Source organism: Helianthus annuus, chromosome 11 (assembly GCF_002127325.2).
Source record: "Helianthus annuus cultivar XRQ/B chromosome 11, HanXRQr2.0-SUNRISE, whole genome shotgun sequence".
Taxonomy (NCBI): Eukaryota; Viridiplantae; Streptophyta; class Magnoliopsida; order Asterales; family Asteraceae; genus Helianthus; species Helianthus annuus.
This window is the reverse complement of record NC_035443.2, coordinates 172,703,402-172,726,756: the sequence shown is the minus strand read 5'-3', so window position 1 is coordinate 172,726,756 and position 23,355 is coordinate 172,703,402. Positions and strand designations below refer to the sequence as shown.

Sequence of the window (23,355 nt, the reverse complement as noted above, 5' to 3'; positions counted from 1 at the left end):
TTGTTTTTTTATTTAAATGAAATTTATAATTTTATTGTTTATTGTTAATTTATAATTTAAAAATAAAAAAGTCATCACTAGTAATTGGCATTTCCACTAAAATCCATCACTAGTGATGGGATAATGTTTGATGACATGGCGGAACTTGATTGAATGTTGCGAGTGATGAAATTCTATCACCAGTGGAGCGCCGATACCCCTAATAAGAAAAAATAAATAGATGATGATGACGATGATGATAAACTAATAATGATGATGATATATGAGTGTATATGCAATGATTTTAAGGAAAATTCCAAAAGACTTTTGGTACCCTAAAACAAGGGTAACTTGAGAATAAATGAAGGCCTCACAACACGATGGGGATGCAATACTAAAAGATTCATGGCTTATACACCTTTCACCTCCATCTCTATGAAGTTTCAAACCCCACCATATTTATTGCTAAAAGTTTGAAAAACCGACTTTTCAATCTCAAACTAATCAACAAAGATAAAACCAACTCGTCTAACAACCAAAAATCCAATTTGGTCCCTAAACACGTGTACAGGAAATCGATTAGAAAATGAATTATACAACTTATAGGTTTGGCCTTCGGTGTCAAAATAAATGTTCCATCATGAATATCTATATGCATATCTTGTTAAGTGATCTTCATATATGTATATACGAGGTTACAAACCCATGTATTACACAAGCTGAATATAAAAAAAAATGTAAATCATAAATTTGTATATACTTTTTATAAGGGAAAATGACTTGTTACATAAAATAGTGAAACAGAAAGAAAAAAGTTACAACTTCAGCTATCTAAGTATAATTTTCTAAGTTTTCACTTCTATATTTAGTCACTATAATTATTCTTATCATATATGGTTGTAAAACAGTAACACTAAAAATAAAAATGATGATAATAAGACTGTAGTGGAGGGTTCAAATGAGAAGAAATTTTTTGTAAGAATAAAAAAGAACAAACTTCAACCAATAATAATGGTTCATTTTACTTCATAAATTTTTTGTATTTAATATGGGTGTAAGGGTATATTGGTAAAATTAGATAGATCATCAATTGTTAGTATTCCTTTTTAATAGCTAACTAAATTAAATTTGTAATTTATTTAAAAAAAATATATATTTTTTCAAAGAAGAAAAAAAATAATTTAAAGTGCATGATAAATTATGAGGTGTGTAGGATGAATTACGAATTGTGTAGGATAAATTTCAGTATGTGTATGATAAATTTAAAAAACGTGTAGGATAAATTTTGATGTGTCTAGGCAAAAATTTTAGTGTGAATGATGATACTCTTTATGACTAATTAATTAGTCAAAAATAATAATAAATGAGACGAGAGAAAAACTATTTAATGTTTTACAATTATACCATTTGTTCTTTTTCTTCTCAATTTAATTTTATTAACCTCACCCTAAGACTGTAAATGTATATATAATAAATTGTAAGTTATGATGAGTTTGTCGCAAATTGATATAATATAATAAATACTTTGATTTAAATACTATTTTAGGAATTATGGATAATGAGACGAGATATGAATATCATTTTAGTATAAAAATATTACAAATTTAAAACAACTATACTATAATTAGTATATGCGTTAAAAAATAGGACCAAATGATAAGTTACTTAAGATGGTTAAATTTAAGTTTAATATTTTATCAGTTAATCTTATTAGGAAGTTCGACCAACTTTATGGTAAAAACTTAAGTTCAGAAAACTCAAGAAAACCCTATGTAACATTTTTATTTTTTACTAGAAAAAATTAGGAATGTAATATTAATGTACTTGAACATTTTTATGAAAAAAAAATGAAAAAAAACGCATACTAGGTTTTTTTTTAAATGTTCAAAATTTGTATGTTACATTTTTGACATATATTATGTAACATGAAATTTTTAACATTTTTTAAAAAATAAACTACTCGGCGTTTTTTTTTGTTTTTCTTTTATAAAAATGTTCAAATATATGTATGTTACATTTCCTATTTTTTTAGAAAAAAATAAAAATATTACATGAGGTTTTTACAAAGGTTTTTTGAGTTTTCTCAACTCAAGTGGGTTTTCGTTTTATCCTTCCGCTATGTGTATAAAATAACGGTTCCTACATATCCAACACGATTAAATTTTTACCTTTCTAGTATAATATAGCAAAACTATACTTGAATTACAAATTATAAGGGCTCGATTTTATAATGTAATTTTTAGAAGAAAATGATGCATATAAAGGTTTTCAAGGTTTTTAAAAAGATTTAATTACATAGTTAGTCCCTGTGGTTTGCACAAAGTAACATACTTAAGTACTAATAGTTTAAAATCACATTCTAGGGTATTAACTTTTTATTTTATAACGTTTGTAGGTATTAACGTTATTTTTAGGTTTAAAATCACATTCTATTAGTACCTAAGTATGTTATTTTGTGCAAACCACATGGACTAACTATGTTAATACCCTAGAAGTTAATACCTCCAAACGTTACAAAATGAAAAGTTAATACTCTAGAAGGTGATTTTAAACTATTAATACCTAAGTATGTTATTTTGTGCAAACCACAGGGACTAATCAAAAACGAATAAATAAAGCTCTCACATTTTACCTCTATAATTCTATAAATAATATGTAAATATAAAGTTAGTTATGTAAATATAAAATTAGTTAGAAATTATGCGGTTGGTAGATAAGAGTTTTTTTTGGTTTGGTTTTTATGTTTACTTGTTTAGACATTTCTTTATCCTTTTATTTTTATATAGGGCCATTTTCGTCATTTCTCACTAAAGGTGGTTGCTATAATTAGGTTTATATATAAAAGGGCATAGTTGGAGCTGCCTAACAAAGTAAGTGAATCAAACTTCACAGTTTTCCTCTCTCTTCACATTCATACAAGAAGTCTTCATTCCTTCAACTCTCTCTGGTAAGTAAAGAGGTGTATATATGACCTTCATATCCCCCTTCTTTTGCTTGTCACAACTACAAAAGAGGGTATTTACAACATATTTACGTCGATCGGTTTTATCCGTCATAAATAACTAATTCTATAGTAGTGTGTTAACATAAGTTTGAGAAATATTTTTTTCCCTTAAATTTTGATAAGGTTTAATATATGTGTGCATGTATTCTTTAATAATTATGTCTTAAACATGATCATATATACATATATACATGTGTGTATATATGTGTATGTATTTTACAAGAGGAAAGATTGTAAACAACTTGAATATACATTAAAAAATATATATATAAACACCTTTTGTTTCCCTTATGGTTTAGAGTTCACATGTTATTGTATTTCTATGTCATGTGATGTCTTATTTTGATGATAACCAACTAGGGAACACATGGATAAACCGAATTCAAGTTTAGGGTTATGGAGAACACAATCCGATCAACTTGCTCAAATGTCAAGTGACACCTCTAGAGGTGGAGGTGGTGGTGGCAGCAGCGGTGGTAGCGGTGGGACACATTCAAGAAAGTCTAGTAGACAAATGGTGTTTGCATCGCCCGGTAGAACTGGTGGTAGTAGTAGCAAAAACACACACATTAGAAAGACAAGAAGTGCTCAAATGAAGTTTGATCTTGATGATGTTGGTAGTGGGGCCGCTTTAAGTCGAGCTTCGAGTGCTAGCTTAGGGTTTTCGTTCTCATTCACCGGATTTACCATGCCTCCAGATGAGATTGCGGATTCAAGACCTTTTAGTGATGATGATATACGTAAGTATTCTCAATTCTATTATTCATCTCACTTTCATATCTAGAAAACATTACGTGAGTAGCAAGTAATGTTGCCACTTGCACTATAACTTCCATTGCATTATGCCATAAGGGTATGGGCATCATGCATTTAGTGGCGGTCCCATAATTTTTGTTCAATGAGTATTAATCGAGTGTCGAATATGTATATCACATATAAATAAAAACGAGTGTTAGATAACATATAAATATAAGTTGATAAAAACTTTATTTTTGCGTGACACCAGTGGTGCGTATGTTGTAGCGCGAAATGAACATGAAGTTAATAACTTTGCAAGATGGTCACATACTCACATGATCAAAACTTTTTGTTGGCAAAAAGGCAATAAACAAGAAGCAGCTGAAAAGTGGCTCAAAAGAAAGAAAATGAAATACTAAACTTATAAAGTTATATTTTTTATTTTTATTTTTTATTTTTGAAAGAGCAAATAATTGTCATCATTATACAACTGTATCCAGCTAGTAGTTGACAGGCCCAAACTATACTTAGGTGTCAAACAGAAATGGGCCCCCATTTACCTATAAATTGGACCATATGGGCCCACTATCTATCTGCATAATCTTAGAGCAAATGGGGGTGCCTTGATCATCTTTTAGTAGTTACTTTCTCATGAGTTATGGTCCCCAACATGCATAATCATTATCATCATGCATCAATTTGTAAGCTAAAAAACAGACTCAACTTTTGAAAATTTTGGATCAAAACTTTGATTCTTTGTCGTCTCGGTTTTGTGGGTCCCACGTCTATTTATTGCAACCGCGAAAATGAAGAAAATGCATTTGACAATAATGGACTTAAGAGTTGAAAATTAGTGACAAACTGATGATATGATTTAGCATTTTAAAAAAACATGAATCGGTTGCAAACATATGATGTTAATATGCTTCTAACAGCCGAAGACATTGAAGCTGGAACGCGTAAGAAGTTTCAGACAGAACCCACCTTGCCAATATATCTAAAGGTATCAAACTTTAAAGGTTAACACTTTTATAAAACAATGAAAACCGCCGTAAACATGGAGGGTTATCTACGAGATTAACACGACACGGTCATGGAACAAGACTATTTTAATATAACAAAATAAAAAAATAAATAAAAAAAATTAAGAAAATGAAAAATGTCATAAAAATTAAAATCATCTATATTTATGTGACATGCAGTTTAGAGAAGTGACATACAAGATAGTTATTAAAGGAATGACATCTACTGTAGAGAAGGATATTCTGAATGGTATAAGTGGTGCAGTGAATCCTGGGGAGGTTTTAGCATTAATGGGGCCTTCGGGAAGCGGAAAAACTACGCTTTTGAGTTTACTTGGCGGCAGGTTAACGGATCCGGCCCCCGGGGGGTCAATCACTTACAACGAAAAGCCGTATTCCAAGTTTCTCAAGAGCAGGTTTGTTGTGTTTGGATGTGCAAATACTATGTTAGGGTGGTGCCACCTCTACTAACAACAAATGTTCGTGCAGGATCGGGTTTGTGACACAGGACGATATCTTGTTTCCTCATTTAACGGTGAAGGAAACATTAACATATGCGGCTCTTCTACGTCTACCAAAGAAGTTAACCAAACAAGAGAAAGAAAAACGAGCGGCGGATGTTATTCGTGAACTAGGATTAGAAAGGTAAGGTGTTGCACTTTTGCGAAACATTTTAAGTATGTTAAGACAGTGAAAAGTACACGAAACTAACCGTGTTATAGTTTAACTTCACACCTTAAGCAGATGTCAAGATACAATGATAGGAGGCACTTTTGTTCGGGGTGTCTCGGGCGGAGAGAGAAAACGTGTTTGTATTGGACTTGAAATAATAATCAACCCTTCCCTCTTGTTCCTTGACGAGCCGACATCCGGCTTGGACTCCACAACTGCTTTGAGAATCGTTGAACTATTGCAAGACATAGCCGAGGTACGCTTGTGCAAGTTAAAACAAGTCAGCGCGGTTGAGTTGACCCCAAACACTTTTTTATCCATTTTAAAAAAAAGTTACAAAAATTACTTTTTTCAAGACAAAGCTAATAGTTTTTTTAAGTTTTTTTTTTTTTTTCCTATTTGACCCGTTTGGGATGAAACATAACATATATCAACACATTTATAACGATACGGGTCGAAATTGTCACCTCTAGCAGGCGACTTAAAACACGTAAAACATAATCTGAATACGTAACGACATGACATCTGTTATATATATATTAATTACAGACAGAGAAGACTGTGATCACCACAATTCACCAGCCATCGAGCCGACTTTTCCACAAATTTGATAAACTAATCCTACTTAGCAAAGGGAGCTTGCTTTATTTCGGGAAAGCATCCGAAGCCATGGTATACTTTTCATCAATAGGATGTTCTCCATTAATTTCCATGAATCCCGCAGAGTTTTTGCTGGATCTCGCAAATGGAAACATGAATGAAGTTTCGGTACCTTCAGAGTTAGAGGACCGGGTTGGCAATTCACAAGAAGAAACGAAAAATGGAAAACCCGCTCCATCGGTTGTATATGATGTAAGTAACATATCATCAACTTTCCTCCATCCGCTCAGTAGGGTATTGGTGGGGCCCCGTGAGTTTTCCATAACAGGTTCTCATGGTTAAAAAGAAAAGAGTAAATTGTCATTTTCGTCGTTGAGGTTTAGCCACTTTTGCTACTTTCATCCAAAGGTTTGGTTTTTCGCATCTGGGTTCTTGTGGTTTAAAAATCTTGTCATTTTTGTCCCTAAGGTTTGGAAATTTATTGCGACTTTCGTCCCTCAAGGTTTGGCCCTCAGGGACGAAATGACAAGATTTTAAAACCATGAGAACCAGATGCGGATAAAAAACCTTAGGATAAAAGTCGTAAAAGTGGCCAAACCTCAGAGACGAAAATGGCAATCTACTAAAAAAATATATATAACATGACACAAGATAACATTATACTAAATGATACATAGTTTGAGGATCCTGTACATTAATCCAGAAGTGTGAGAAGTGTGAAAAGTGTATTATAACACTATATAAACACCGTATAACACTATGTAACACCATATAACATCGTATAACACTATGTAGCACTATTTAACACTATATAACAAATATAACACTATATTTTGTCTGATAGTATGTCTATGATAGATGTATAGTGTTATATATTGTTATATAGTGTTATATAGTGTTACATAATGTTATATGGTGTTATATAGTGTTACATAGTGTTATACGGTGTTTATATGGTGTTATATAGCGTTACATATAGTGTTATAATACACTTCTCACACTTCTAGATTAATGTACAGGATCCCTACCCATGATACATATACAAGTTTTGAATGAACTAAAGATTTTGAATTTTACTTGCAGTATTTAGTGGAGGCCTACGAGACACGAGTGGCTGAAGAAACAAAGAAACAACTTATGATTCCGGCACCACTCGATGAAGATCTAAAGTCAAACGTCGAGTCAACGAAACGTGAATGGGGAGCAAGCTGGAGACAACAGTACTCGATATTGTTTCGCAGAGGACTTAAGGAAAGAAAACATGATTATTTTAGTTGGTTAAGAATCACACAAGTTCTTGTAACCGCAGTTATCTTAGGACTTTTATGGTGGCAGTCACAAGTTCACAGTCCTAAAGACCTTGATAATCAAGTAAGAAATATATATAAAAAAATAAAAAAATAAAAAAATAAAAAAATTATCATTATATGGAATGAATGATAATCATAAGTCTACAATCTCATTTGCAGGCAGGATTGTTGTTCTTCATTGCGGTATTTTGGGCATTTTTTCCGGTTTTCACAGCGATTTTTACATTCCCACAAGAACGCGCAATGTTAAACAAGGAAAGAGCCGCAGATATGTATAGATTAAGTGCATATTTTATGGCGAGAACAACAAGTGACCTTCCACTTGATCTATTTCTCCCAATGCTTTTTCTCCTTGTTGTTTATTTCATGGCAGGCTTGAGATTAACCGCCGATTCGTTTTTCTTGACCATGGTTATTGTCTTCCTATGTATAGTTGCAGCTCAGGTATGCCGTTTGTCCTAACTGCGAGTTTGATATAATAAGTTGGTTTTTTAACTGAAAAACAAAAATGGCAGGGACTTGGGCTAGCTATTGGTGCTATGTTGACCGACTTGAAGAAAGCAACGACGTTAGCTTCTGTAACCGTAATGGCCTTCATGTTGGCTGGTGGTTATTTTGTGAAGGTAAGCATACAGGTTAAAAAAAAAAACTAATTAGATAAAAGAGTAAATTACAAAAATCGTCCTTTATGCATGTCAGTTATTGCAAACAGTGTCCTTTGTCTTCAATAATTACAGAAAATGTACTCGATGTTTGCAAACCCTTGCAAGTTATGTCCTTTAGCCCTAACTCTGTTAATTTTTCTGGTTAAATCTGACCAAATAGACCCCACATGAGGGTATTTTTGTGTTTAAATCTGAACAAATGGACCTCACATGAGAGTAAAATGACCAAAATACCCTCATGTGGGGTTCATTTGGTCAGATTTAACCATAAAAAATTAACTGAGTTAGTGCTAAAGAACATAACTTGCAAGGGTTTGCAAACATCGAGTACGTTTTCTGTAATTATTGAAGACAAAGGACACGGTTTGCAATAAGTGACATACATAAAGGACGATTTTTGTAATTTACTCGAGATAAAAAGAGCCAAATGCCATTTTCCTCCCTGAGGTTTGTCCACTTTTGCGACTTTCGTCCAAAGGTTTGTTTTTCATCCAAAAAGTTTGAAATCTTGCCGTTTTCATCCCTGAGGGCCAAATTTTGAGGGATGAAAGTCGCAAAAAATTGCCCAACCTCAAGGATGAAAATGGCAAAAAAAAAAAAAACCCAAAGGTGAAGGAATGAAATCCACAAAAAAAGTCATTTTGGATGGAACATGCAAATTTGCCCAAACCTCAGGGACGATTTTGGCATTTTACCAAGATAAAAATTTATGTACTAAGCCTTCAAGGGGTGTCATAGTTGTAAGCGTAAGATTCTCTTCTAGCAGAGGTCACACGTTTAAATCCAGCTTCCATGGTCGACGGTTAACATGGTATTTGTGGGGCCCGTGAGTTTCCCTAACCAGTTCTCGTGTCAAAAAAAAATATTAGCTAAGATATACGGTGTTGTTTATGCAGGATGTTCCAATATTCATTGCATGGTTACGTTACTTGTCGTTCAATTATCACACATACAGATTACTTCTGAAAGTGCAGTACGAAACCATAAGTCCTGTAATCGATGGTATAAGACTCGACAGCGGCTTGAAGGAAGCTACTGCACTGGGAATTATGGTGTTTGGATACCGTCTTTTGGCATACCTTTCTTTGAGGAGAATGAAGATTCGTTGACTATCATGATGGTCAACTGTCATGGCATATATTTATTCAAAGGTAACATAGTGGCCAAGTTTTGAAGTATGGAGTGCATGAAAGCACTGCTGTGAAGTTTTGAAATCACAATCCAGCAGAATGTAACATAATGAATTACAAGTTTACTTGCGATTGGTCGGTCGTTAGGATGTAACCGAGAAATGAATGAATTTAATGTTGTTGGTCATTGTATATTACATTAAGACAAGTAATCTGTGTGAATGTTGAAAAACTAGTTTGAAAAATATAGTGAGTTTATAATACAAAATATATAACAAAAACAGACACGCTTACACTTACGATAACGATAACGACCGTTGGATATCGTTTGTGAAGGGGTTAAACAACATCAAACTTACAGGTTCATGCGAAAGATTATAACCCAGCAACCAACCGTATCTGTATTAGCACGGAAGCTTCTAGATAGATTCATTTATATTTAGAATAGATATTTACGATATATATGGTATTGTTATCCTTTCCTAATTATGGGTTATAGTAGGGTTAGGATTCGTCCCTATATAAAGGGTCTTGTATTCTGTTTTATGATCATCAATTGAATAATACCATAAACACTTTTATGGTATCAGAGCATTACGCTCTTGGATTACCTAAACCCTAAAATTGCCGACTGTCTCTTCTGTTTTCGATCTCAACAAAACCCTGCTCTTCTATCAACAAGGCCCTGCTTCCGCATCAACAAGGTCCTGTTCCCTATTAACAAGACCCTGCTCAGCCACGGTTCTGAGTTTTCTTTTCAATTAATTAGCGCATCTCCAGCCCTGATTAGCGCATCTGTCTGATTAGCACATCTGTTCAGCCTTAGCGCATCTGTTCAGCCATCTGTTAGCACATCTACAGCCCTGTCTGTTAGCGCATCTGTCTTGATTAGCCTGTTGATTAGCGCATCTGTTGCCATCTGTTAGCGTATCTCCAGCCATCATCGATTATCACCGATGGACCCCACCCATGGCCCACTTCAGTCATATTGGACCCCACCTGTGGCCCACTTCAGCCATATTAGACCCCACCCATGGCCCCAGCCATATTGGACCCCTCCCGTGGCCCACTTCAGCCCGACGGCCACCTCAGCCCAAACACAGCAATCCGGCCAAGCAGGCCAACCGGCATACTTCACACAGGCCGGCCCATCCGCTCTGCCACCTTCGGGTTATAATGCACTGAACCCAGCTGATCTCCAGGCTGCCTTCTCAGCTATGAATCTCCATCAGCAACAACAGGATCCCGGTCTAATGGATACTGGAGCGGGCTCTCACGTCACCTTGGATTCAGGTATGATTTCCATTCCCAACTCGTCTCCTGTAAATACTAAAGTTCTTGTTGGCAATGGGCAATATCTACCAATACACGGGTCCGGCACTGGTTTTTACAAAATTCATAACCGTACCTACATCTTACCAAACATCCTTTATAGCCCATCCGTCATCAAAACCCTTATTTCCGTTAGACGTTTTACCCGTGATAATAGTGTGTCTATTGAGTTTGACCCTTTCGGTTTCTCTGTAAAGGATCTCAAAACTGGACACCACCTTTCCCGCCACAATAGCACGGGGGACGTTTATCCACTCACACCACCACAACTTTCACCACAAGCATGTTTTCTTTCGACCACTTCTCTCCCTTGGCATGATCGGCTTGGCCACCCTGGCGCTCAAGTCCTAGATATTCTTAGTCGCAAATTTAATTTTTCTTGTACTAAAGACGATTCGTCTAAACTATGTAATTCATGCCAATTATCTAATAGTAAACGATTACCTTTTTATACATTCAGTTGCTTCACTTTTTCACCTTTTGACATCATCCATTGTGACCTATGGACCTCACCCGTTGTCAGTAAAACCGGTTACAAATACTATATGGTTTTAATTGATAATTTCTCACACTTTGTTTGGGTATACCCGTTAAAATACAAATCTGAAACATACCCAACATTTGTTAAATTTCACCGCTTGATTTTAACCCAATTTAATCGCCACATAAAAACTTTTCAGTGTGATTTGGGAGGGGAATTTGACAACCACCTGTTTAAAACATTTGCACATCAAAACGGACTTCTATTCCATTTCTCATGCCCCCAAACATCCTCCCAAAACGGACGTGCAGAACGGATGATTCGCCGTTTAAACGACATCATCCGGTCCCTGCTTATTCATGCTTGTCTTCCTCCATTCTTTTGGGTGGAAGCCCTACATACGGCCGTCTACCTTCACAACATACTTCCCACTAAACGCTTAAATTTTTTCACACCCACCTTCGCCCTCTACCTTCGCCACCCAAGCTACGACCACCTACGAGTATTCGGGTGTGCCTGTTACCCAAATACTTCCGCTACTCAACCTCATAAGTTGCACACTCGGTCCATCCGGTGTATTTTTCTAGGCTATCCTCCGGATTTTCGAGGGTACCGGTGCCTCGATCCATCAACGGGTAGGGTTCACATATCTCGTCATGTTACTTTTGACGGGTCAGTCTTCCCATATGGCCAGCCCCAGTCCACAACTCCCTATTCCTTTTTGGAAGAGCCCATACCTCCATTTTTTACCTTTGGTACCTCACCCACACCTCACCCCAATCAATCTGGCCCCATACCCGCCCCCAACCCACCACCATCACCAGCTACAACTCAGTCCCCCTGCCCACCTCCACCCGGACCGGTCATTCCTTCCCTCTCACGTACTCCCGACGACCCAAACAGCCTGCACCCACACATCAGCCTTCAACATTCACCCAAACAGCCCCGTCCTCCCAGCCTACCCCTACGACCCAAACCAACCCAGTCCAATCCTCCACCAACGTCCACCCTATGGCCACTCACACCAAAACCGGCTCCCTTAAACCTGTTGACCTAAGCCATGCGTTCGCCACTGCCCTATCCCCGGTCTCAGTACCTATGCAAAAGCCTTTGCCGACCCGAATTGGTTGCATGCCATGCAAGCAGAATTTGACGCTTTACAGGAAAACGGGACTTGGGAATTGGTTCCACGTCCGGTTGACAGACCGATAATACGATGCATGTGGTTATTTCGGCAAAAGTTTCGATCCGATGGGTCGTTAGAAAGGTACAAGGCACGGTTGGTTGTTAATGGTAAGTCTCAGGCTGTGAGTATAGATTGCGAGAGACATTTAGTCCGGTTGTTAAACCGGCTTCGATTAGAACCGTATTATCTCTTGCGGTTTCTCATTCTTGGCCCATCCATCAGTTGGATGTCAAGAACGCTTTTTTACATGGCAACTCAATGAGACAGTTTTCATGCATCAACCTCCCGGTTTCGTTGACAAGAGGTGTCCTGATTTTGTGTGTCGTTTGAAGAAGTCATTATATGGGCTTAAGCAAGCTCCTCGAGCTTGGTACACTCGATTCGTAACTTTTATTTTGAAGCAGGGGTTTCGGAACAGCTTATGTGACAATTCTTTGTTTATTTATAAACATGGTCCTGACACTGCTTATTTGTTGCTCTATGTTGACGACATCGTCCTTACAGCTTCAAGTACTGCTCTTTTGGATAAGATTATTCAGGTTCTTTCCCATGAATTTGCAATGACGGATCTTGGTGATTTACATTATTTCCTCGGGATCAAGGTTACTCGACAAGGTGGCAGTTTATTTTTGTCACAGTCCCAGTATGCAAAGGACATTATTTCTCGGGCGTCTATGCAATCTTCTAAACCATGTACCACCCCGGTTGATCTTTCGGCAAAGCTTAGCGCTACTGAGGGTTCTTTGTTCCATGACCCGATGTTATACAGGAGTTTAGCGGGTGCCTGAATGCCCTTGAACAAACTCAAGCTCCTCTTTTCTTCCTTTCAATTTCCCTGATTTAATCTTAGCTCTTGAGTAACTTAATGGATGGTCAAAATCACTTCCTAGCCTTCCTAGCCAAATAAATTTCCTATTGTATCTCTACCCAATAATAATTATCTATAAGAGAAGATCTAATATGATGACAAGTGTCCCTAATATGGTTTCTTTTATTATATAGTATAGATATAGATTCGATTTCGTCAGTTTTAATGAATATAATTGCTTAATCATGAACATATTTTAAAAATAATTACAATGTATACCCCATCAGTAACAAACAACTTTAGCTTAATTTAGTTAACTAATAAAGTTGTAACGTTTATTTCATCTTGTAGAAGATTAACGATGATGATGATTTATTTTATGGTAAGCGTTTTGTTTTAAGATAAGATATAGATTGATGATAATCAATTACAATATAAAGGAACTTTCGTAACTAACATATTTGAATTATATATGAAGTAAAAGAATTACATTCTATTCTATACTTACTTAAAGCAGAAAGTCCGATCAATTTCTCTTTTTTGTCTTATTCTATTTTTGTGGCCACCGACAAATTTAAATCCAATACTTAACATGACATGTATTTGGTGTTTTGCTACTTTATGGGCCTAAGCCTGTTATGGCCCATATATTTGTTTCTTTGTTTTGTGAAACCAATTGGTGTTTCTACTAGGGATATATGAAGTGTGATCCAGTTTATCACATCACATACATTTATATAAATTATTATTATTCTATATAACAACCAGGTTAGAACCCCGTGTATTACACGGGTTGAATAAATGTAATTTTATATTATTAAATAATAAAAAGTTATATCTTTATGAACCCCATATATTGTACGGGTTAAATAAATATAATTTTATATATCAATAATAAAAAAAAAGTTATATCTTTAAAAATCATGTGTATTACACAAATTAAATAAATGTAATTTTGTATACTAAATACTAAAGACGTCGTATCTTTAAAAAACGCGTGTATAATCTGGTTGAATAAATCTACCAAATAATAAAAAATTACATCCTTAAAAACCCCTATATTATACGTGTTGAATAGATCTAAAAAGGAGTTATATCTTTAAAAATCATGTGTATTACACAGATTAAATAAATGTAATTTTGTATATTAAATACTAAAAACGTCGTATCTTTAAAAAACTCGTGTATAGACGGGTTGAAAAACCTACCAAATAATAAAAAAATATATCCTTAAAAAACTCATGTATTATACGTGTTGAATAAATCTAATTTTACATAGCAAATAATAAAAAAATTATATCTTTAAAAACTTCGTATATTACACATATTATATAAATGTAACTTTGTATAGTTAATAATAAAAAAAAATTATACAAAATAGTTTATTAAAATTAATTTCCTTAAAATATAAAGTTACATTTTCATCATAAATATTATTTATAATATCAACAAAATCATAACATTTACCCGTAAGATATTAAAATACGGGGTTAAATATAAATGTACATAAAGTGTAATAAATGTATATTTTAAAGACGTGTAAATTAGATAGCAGGTAAATATTGAAGTTTTGACCTAATATGTTGACAAAGAATATTTATTTAGTATTATAAATGAGGAGATTAAACTAAATAATAATTATCCATAAGATATTAAACTAAATAATATTTAATAAAAGAGTTATCTATAATTAATTAGAATATATTAAAGTAAAATAATAATTATCTATAAAAGATGGCCTAATATGATGACAAGTGTCCCAAAAAAGGTTTCTTTTATTATATAGTATAGATTGCTGTAGGATGTTATCTACAGTTTAACATTTGCCCTTGATTTGAAACTTAATTACCAATCTATCATTTTCCTTCTTTTCAATTGAAGAAGTGATGATGTGTGTTTTTACTGGCTTTCACATTTAGAGAGGGAATTATGGGGTTCCATGAGTATCATCATACGATAGTTTGTTTTTGAAAATTATATATTATTAACGTTAGTTAAATATTATATATTAAATAGTTTTTTATATTAAAAAAAAGATCATATTAGCTTATAATTAAATAATTGGTATTTATCACTTTTAAAACTATATCTACGATCCACCGATATAAGCAAACGTGTCGGTATAAATTCGAACTTGTATGTTTCACGCCGGTTCGTGTGTGTATTTCACTGCGCTTTACTTCACGTAGTGGTATAAATTCGCATCTTTGCTTTACGATTTTTAACCGTTTTGATCGATATTTGCTTGCTACTTAGCGCGAGACAAGAGTTAACCAAATAAATTCCCGCCGCGTAGCGGGGGTGTTTTTTGCTAGTCATACATAATAACACTAGGTTATAACCCGTGGTACCCACGGGTCGCTCTATTTTTAAGGATATTAATATTTTATTAATTTTATTAAAACGGTTTTTTTATAAACTTTGTGAGGATATATATTCAATAATTCAATGTTAATCGTACATAAAAATATATTAAATTAATGATATAGTTTATCTTAAGAAAAGCTCCACTAACTAAAAAATGACATTGATCAACTCATTTAAGGCTGAATAGGATGTTTTGGATAGAAATGCCCTTTCAAATTTCAATTAAAGGGATTTCTGACTTAACTTGTTGAACGCCTATTAATAGACCATGGCCATGAGCAGCCAGCAGTCGTCATCACTTCTTCATGCAAGTCATGAAAAAAAATTTCTGCAACAAACCTTCAAAAATTGTTAGACATGCAGCAATGTTCAATAAAACAGTAACCAAAATGCAATTTCAATTTCCAAATGCACAATATCATAAATACGGTACCTTAATATGAAAATAAATAACGTGTATTTTTATGGGGTAACTTTGTAGAATAGTAACCAAGTTTTAAAAGTGTTCCAATTAGGTCACTCAAGTTTCAAAAGTGTTTCAATCAGGTCACTCAACATTCATTTTTCATTAAAATTAAGGGTCTTTTCATCCATTTCATAAGTAACCATGATGATGTGGATTTTTGTTTCTTTTTTCTCTTTTATTTGATGCTAACTTTGAGTGATAACGTGAATTGTAACTTGTTTTTTTAATTTTTAATGTAATTAAAGTGTTTTTATTTTTAATAAATATAATTTCATATATTAGAATAATCCGATCCCAACATTTTATCCTTCATTTTTTTCTTGACCTATAGAAAAAGGGACATGAGTTGATTTGAATGTTAAGTTATCTAATTGGGACAAAAACGATCCGAGTGACCTAATTAAACACTTTTGAAACTTGGTTACTATTCTGTGACATATTCCATTTACACTATCATTATTGTTTTCTTATTTAAGTAGATTAAAACATTTTACAAAACAATTGAATATGTATGTATTTATTGATTGAATGATTGAAACTGACCGTAAAAGTCTTGAATTTTTTTGTTAATTTTTTTGAAAGTTATAGACACAACCTTCAAATTTGCAAACTTACATAAATAACTTGAATTAAAATTTTAGTTTTTAGAATGACATTCAAACTTCCGAAGTTAAAACTTATTATACAAATTAATCAACAATTAATGCGGCTATAATTCTTTAGTACAGCCTTGAAAATCCTCGTCCTATACATAATAGAATCTCGTGTAAATATATGGCATCACGAATGCCCATTTCTTGAATTTCTTGAAAAAAAATTGTCAACATAGAAACATATTAATTAGCGGGGTTTACCACGTCATACAATGAGCTAGAAAGTGAAAATTAAGTGGTCTCATTGATTGACACGTGGCATAAAAAACTTTATCTATTATATAACATTGAATAGATTAAGCTTCACCCCTCTGAGGAAATAAATCCCCCAGAAACTATACTATTCGAATATTAATTAATCAAAATATTTATGGGTTGTTCGATTTGTTTTTGATAATGAACTTTTCTATTTAATAAACACGAGTTGTAAAATTTGTTTTTGAAAACGACTTTTCTATTTAATAAACGTACACATAAATTATTTGTGATTATAAAGTGAAGTGAAGTGTCCAAATGAGTCGGAAAGGATCAACTACTTTGATAATTCATTAAAAGACTGGTATTGTATTTTGCATGAATGTTTTTCAGATCAGTTGATTATTCAACTGTTGCATTTGCTCTTGTTGTTCTTGAAGGCAATACACAACCAGGTGTATGGTTTCCAGAAGAGGTACACACCACAGGCACATAAACAAATGCATAGTCATTTGTACACCACTATAAATAAATGACCACTACATTATTAAACCTTGAAAACATTACCAACATACCCCCCATTACCAGGATGAAAGGGTGGTTAAACTTGCAACTTTGATGGTTTTATTGGGCTTTTTTTTTTTTTTTTTTGAAAGGCAAAACAACTCAAGTTAATCTTTTTGGAAAAGTGTTAATTTGGCTCGGCTCGGCTCGGTTAGAAAGTGAGCCTAGCTCGGCTCGTGACAATTTAAATTATGTAAACAACGGTTGAACAATGTACAAAGGCTTTACCATTTAATTTTATAATATCTTTTATATTATATTTGTAGAGACCTATAATAGCATACATAATGAAGATGAGTCCGAATTCAAAATTAAAATATAACTAATTTGAGAGAAATAAAGACAACCTGCTCATTTAGAAAACGGATTCTTTGCTCCATGCTAGGAATCATAACTTTGGGTGACAGATCAAGAACAAAATTCTTCTAACTGTTGCAACTTATATAAAGTTGAACATAGATCATCTAACCAACATAAATAAGCCTTAAAGAAAACTAGTTTAAAAAAATAATAAGAGACTAACTCATCTATATCCTCATTGTTAATAGCCAAGATGCTGATCGGGTGAAGCATTTAAACCCTGCCAAAGAATGCAACCCATTCATAATCTGTTATGAATACAAAAAATGAAACCCATTATGACCAAAACCCATTCTGACCCAACAACTAACCGAATCCAACTTAAACTCATTCTAACCCATACCCATCCTGCCCAGTTTTTTATCAGCCTAGCCTATCCTGACCCAAACCCATTATGACCAAAACCCATTCTGACCCAACAACTAACCCAATCCAACTTGCCCATTTTGCAACCTCTAATGTTACACATCATCTTCTCTATGACCAATAAATGAAACAGAAACTTAGCCGATACTCATGTTGGTCGTAAGATTACCTAATGTATGCATAACATCCAATGGAAGGATTGCTAAAAGCTGCCAAAATGTAATAAAACTAACTTCAAGAAATATAAAAATATGCAACAGATACATGAGTTCGGTTAGTCTCTTCATACCTGTCCGCGATTGATATTTGGCCATTTATGAAGATTTAAGGCCTAGGGGTGCTAAAAGGGTCGTGTTCGCAGGTTGGCGGGTTCAACCCAACCCAAACCCGAAAATTTTAGACGAACCCGAACCCGAGAATAATGCCATACATATGAACCCGAACCCAACCTGAATACTCGCATACTGACCCGAACCCGACACGTTCAACCTGAATTTTTTATTTTTTTCAGCAAATTAATATATTAAAATTAACACGACTACAAAAAAAACACAAATTTATATAATAAAATTACATTAAATCATAAAAATTTATGTCAACTTCCATTTTTAAGTTATATTTATAGCATAAAATACACATCCAATTTAATTTATGACATAAAACATATTTTAAAAGATAAAATATAATATAAATGGGTTAAATGGGTCAACCCGCCAACCCAATTGGGTTGACCCGAACCTGACCAGTTTAGCTAAACGGGTTCGCGGGTTCAACCTGAAACTGACCCAAACCCGTTTAGACTAAACCCAAACCCACGAATTTCGTGTTAGGTTTGTGTCGTGTTTTCGGGCCGTGTCAGAAATTCACACCCCAATAAGGCCCATGCCATGAATATAATGAAAGTCTCAATAGCAAACTGAACTGCAGTCATCATTACTGGGTTTGGGAGAACTTCTAGGACATGTAAAACATTAAGTAGGATGAATTGCGTTCATTACTCTGATCAAATCTTTTAAAAAAACTTGGTATTAATTGCAAAACTTTGAGGATAAAAAGTTTCTAATAGTCTTGAGATCAGCCTCTGTACACTATCTACTTCCACATGGTTGGATTACACAGCCATTAGAACAACAATATGAATCTAGAATCGTCCTATAGTCTTTTTCATTTTATCTATAAATTTAATAAAACGGTAAGACAAGTTACATACAACTATTCAAAAAAATTATGTGTCTAATTGTTAAATGGTGAAACCAATAAAGGATAATATTATTTTCACTTCTGTTTAATCATATTACAACCTTCAGTTTGTTTACACAACATCGGTTGGCAACACTCACCTCACAAAGTCAAGGCGCCAACATCATAACCAATATTGTTCTTGAGCCAGTTCAGCCACTCTTTTATAGCTTTTCTTATAAAATCCTGGGAATGATCAATGTTGTGCTGCATGAAATATGTCACCTGCAACTAATAACATGAACAGATAAAGTGGCATCACTTTATTGAAACCAATAACAACTTTTCATCTATTAACGGTTATTACTAATGGCATAATGGTTATAAAAAAAATAACATGAACAAATAGGTTGTTTTATCGTAACCTACAAGCATAACCACATCATGTTAGTATCTTGTATAGCTTGTTTTGTTATGGCTATTAATTATCTAGTTGCGAGTAGTCAAAATCCGTTAATCATTTTAAAAAGGCACATAAAAAGGGTGACTCACCTGAATAGAAAACCCGAATGCCGGACTTGAGAAGGGAAGCAAATAAAGGAGTCAGTCACGCACTCGCCGATTCTTCCGTGTTCGCCATGTCATACGCTAAAACTATGTTATGACATAAAAAAAACTTTAGTTATTGAACTCAGAATAATTAACTTGAATATGAACTTGGGTCTTCATCACCCTAAATCATAACAAAACCCTCTTCGTCTCGAATCACCACCCTCGCGAAGATTCAAATAAAAGTATGAGATTTGAGCACAAACCTCAACTTTCACCAGAGTTTCATTAGAACCAACATCCATGGCTGCAATACTATATAAACAGAGGAAAAACATAAGTTTCTTTAAACCTTTCACATAATAAATATAAAAAAACAACTAATATTTGAAGTGACCTGGTTATAAGCTTTGAAGGATAATCTTCTATGAAAGGCTCTCCCTATTCCCACACATATATCTTATTTTCACGCCCTTTTCCACTCTATCTCTCTCTATATATACATAGATATATAGAGAAAGAGATCAAGAGGAGCGGTGTGTGAATATTAACTCTCGGAAACGGGAAAACATATAGAACATCACCTTCATGTAAAACCTGCAAAAACAATCATGAAATGATTGCAGTCACCGTATTAAAAACTTAAAGAGCAATCAGATTCAAGAGATGGTGGTTCAATGTATGTATTTTACTGTAACAATCTCAATTTAAAAACTATTTAGCATATCAAAAGAATAAACATAGCCTCTGCATCATTGGGTAACTTCATACTCTACATATAGATATTAGATACCATTTCATCCAACTAATTATAACTATAGTGGGGACATAACCATTAAGTTTTAACACTGATGCATTTCAAAAATTGGTCAAAAGCACATTACATCACTTCCCATTAAGTTTAGTTGTTCAACTTGTTGTTCATAAAGTCGCTTTCGCTTTAGACATTGTATGGCCGTTGAAATATAGCCAAAATGAAAGAAAACAACATTAATAATATAGTTTGGACCGACTATCTGCTTCTGCTTATAAGCATAAACAGTTTAATCAGCAATCCCAAACACTTCCTAAGTAAAGCCTGTGAGTAAATTCCATCAATACCCCTTTTATTTTTGGCCTTGGTAAACTCCTTTGCCCTTTGTACCTCAGCATCAGCTTTCTTCAAGAGTACATTTTCTTTCTTAGCAAGCGTATCAATCGTCAGCATTGTTTATAAAAACGGCGAAAATTAAGCAATTCAAGAGTAGTTCCAACTCTCGTAGGATGTTGGTGATCGAGTTTGGCTCAAGAGTAGTCCCAAATGAAGGGGTATGGTCCTAAAATAACAAACTGAAGGGGTATGGTCCTAAAATTACAGTTGAACCCAACACCAGCTGACTCGGACTTCGAAGCTGAAACAGTGACCACAAAACAGCCCAACCCAAATGAAATCAATAGCTATTCGGAGTTGACAAAATTTCAACTCATTTGATAGTTTCATATTTCTGTAAAAGGGTATTCAAATGAGTTGAAACTGAAATGGGCTACCAAGATCTCGACTTGTTTGACCCGTTACCCCAAAAACATAGAGCAAAACACACAAAGAACTCAATAATATGTGTGTAACACAAACGGATGCCTACAAGTGTAGCAACATCGTTTTGAATCAGTGAGACTAAAAAACAAAATATAAAAAAAAAACTTAATTACCAATATTAGTTATCTTCACCTCAACTATTTTTTATTATAAAACCCCTAAACGCAAGCCTATAATTTTAGGAACTTGACTTGTGAAAGTTGGAGAAAACAAAAGTTTTAAGGTGTTGTTTTTTTCTCTCTATGTTTGTTTGAATAAGTGCATTGTTTACAAAGAAAGCATGAATCATGAAGAAAACTTACATTTATGAAATTAGAGAACAAACCCACCTCAATTATCAAACAATACACATAGATTTTCAATCTTTATCCTTTGGGTACCGGTTTAAGATCACAAACCAACAAACACACTATTTGCAAACAATAAAAAATCAAAATAACAAACAATAATTTGGGGATACCTAAACACCATGGATTCTGAAACGAAAAACGGATGACTAATGACCGGAACCCTAGCCGTCATAGCTGAAGGGGTGGCTAGGGCATTTTGTCCTAGTTTTCAGATCTGTAACATAAAACCACACCAAGAATGATAGCAAGAATCAAATAATAATCAAAACTATTCAAAATCCCCGTAAGCAAGCAACCGATCAAACATAAAAAATGAAACAGAAATCAAAACCAAAAGAAGTCTAATCGATTAACAAAAGGATTAAGATGCAGTAGATAAAAACTTAAAGATGAGAAAAAGTGTACCTTGATGTAAAATCCGTGCTGGATGTCTGCAAGTAGAGAAGAATTACAACAAAACATTAGTTTTTCTTTGAAATTGTGACCTCAAATCTAGATAATCGATGGTGAAAAAGGTAACTTCAGAATCACCATTGTTGATTTGCTAAAAAAGATGCGGTGCAGGTAGGGTTCTGGGTGAGAACAATAGGGAGACGAAGGAGCTCCGGTTGAATTTTGAGAAATTCTCTATTTTCCAAGTGAACCTTACTGATGGCGGATCATCAACTATTGGTGCATCAACAACATTAGCATTTTCTGACCAGAAAAGGGACTAAGGGAGTACATAATTTAGTTTACTATCAATCAAATTACCTATCTCTACACAAGCACGAACATGAAATACATAGATTCCATGGACAGAAAACAAAACAACACAAATCCATATATACCTTCCACTGGTTGAGATCCTTCACCAGCAGCAAACTCAAAATGTGGGACTGACATCTCTTCCTCTTCCAGCTGCAATATTAAGGTAAATAAAATATAAAAATAATAATAACAATCTAATAAACTAATTCGAAAGGTTCAAGAAAATAATGACAAATCCCTAATGAATCTTTTGTCACCCAGTATATGGTATATAAATAATCGTAAGAAAATATGCGAGTCGTATAGGGTGCATATCCTTTTTACATGAAACAATCATTTATTACCATCTATCATCTTAGATTCAAGCTAAGCACATGAAAAAAATAATTGGAACTCAAGAATGATTCAATCAAGTCCTTAACAAAAATAGTGTGTTTATCGATGATCCAAAACTGAAAACCAAAACTGGTACAAAAACAATAAAAAAAAGCAAAATACAGAAAACCAAATGATAAAATGCAAAATCAAAATTGGGGAAATCGAATACTGACCATCCTTCGAATTAGGGTTTCAAGTTTGCTATTCACAGAACAAACGACAATTGTGACATTATTGAAACAATAGCAGACCTGTAAGTCAAGAAAGGCAAAGAATTATAAAATGGAAACCTTAAACATACCTCAAAGAATCGAAGCGGCTTCAATGGAGAGGAGAAAACACAAAGATAGATGAAAAGAATGAAAGCGGCGTTTGTAGTTTAGGGTTTACAGAGAAAATGTTCTGATGTATTGCCTTTTATACAGATCCGAATTCAAGGTAACGGATGACCCGTATTCTATCGGATCCCGTGTCCAAACGAAAAAAACAAAGTGGACGTGATTTTCCCGCCAAAAAGCAAAATTTAGAGGCCTGAGAAGCTGACACATCAGCAAAAATTAACACATCTATACTATATTATAATACATGAGGGAAGGATTCCCAAAAGTTAAGAACTTCTTTCCCCATTATTTATAAATAAACCCCTAGAATGAGGGTAAAGTGGTCTTTTAAACC

General features: G+C 34.2%; 1 protein-coding gene and 1 long non-coding RNA gene across 30 annotated transcripts; one reads left to right on the top strand and one right to left on the bottom strand.

The window, feature by feature from the left end:
* Positions 1–2,807: 2,807 nt before the first annotated feature.
* Positions 2,808–9,367, top strand: LOC110891091 (ABC transporter G family member 22). Its single transcript, XM_022138748.2, has 11 exons — positions 2,808–2,926; positions 3,344–3,723; positions 4,657–4,724; positions 4,924–5,159; positions 5,233–5,388; positions 5,488–5,671; positions 5,965–6,267; positions 7,099–7,386; positions 7,485–7,769; positions 7,841–7,948; positions 8,887–9,367. Exons 2-11 carry the CDS (start codon positions 3,351–3,353, stop codon positions 9,097–9,099), a joined length of 2,214 nt encoding a protein of 737 aa, XP_021994440.1. The 5' UTR covers positions 2,808–2,926; positions 3,344–3,350; the 3' UTR covers positions 9,100–9,367.
* A 6,003-nt stretch (positions 9,368–15,370) lies between these two features.
* Positions 15,371–23,133, bottom strand: LOC110891090. 29 transcript variants are annotated; one of them, XR_004872948.1, is made up of 14 exons: positions 22,982–23,123; positions 22,383–22,452; positions 22,084–22,218; positions 21,958–21,983; positions 21,663–21,766; positions 20,728–21,017; positions 20,024–20,223; positions 19,893–19,941; positions 19,630–19,731; positions 19,239–19,368; positions 18,068–18,387; positions 17,696–17,752; positions 17,520–17,610; positions 15,377–15,622 (listed from the first exon to the last, which is right to left on the bottom strand). It is a non-coding gene; the product is annotated as an uncharacterized LOC110891090 (long non-coding RNA). The 29 variants fall into 29 exon arrangements; XR_004872949.1 differs by having other exon boundaries at positions 17,520–17,601; XR_004872951.1 differs by having other exon boundaries at positions 15,388–15,622; positions 18,068–18,107; positions 22,982–23,109.
* Between the last annotated feature and the right edge of the window lie 222 nt (positions 23,134–23,355).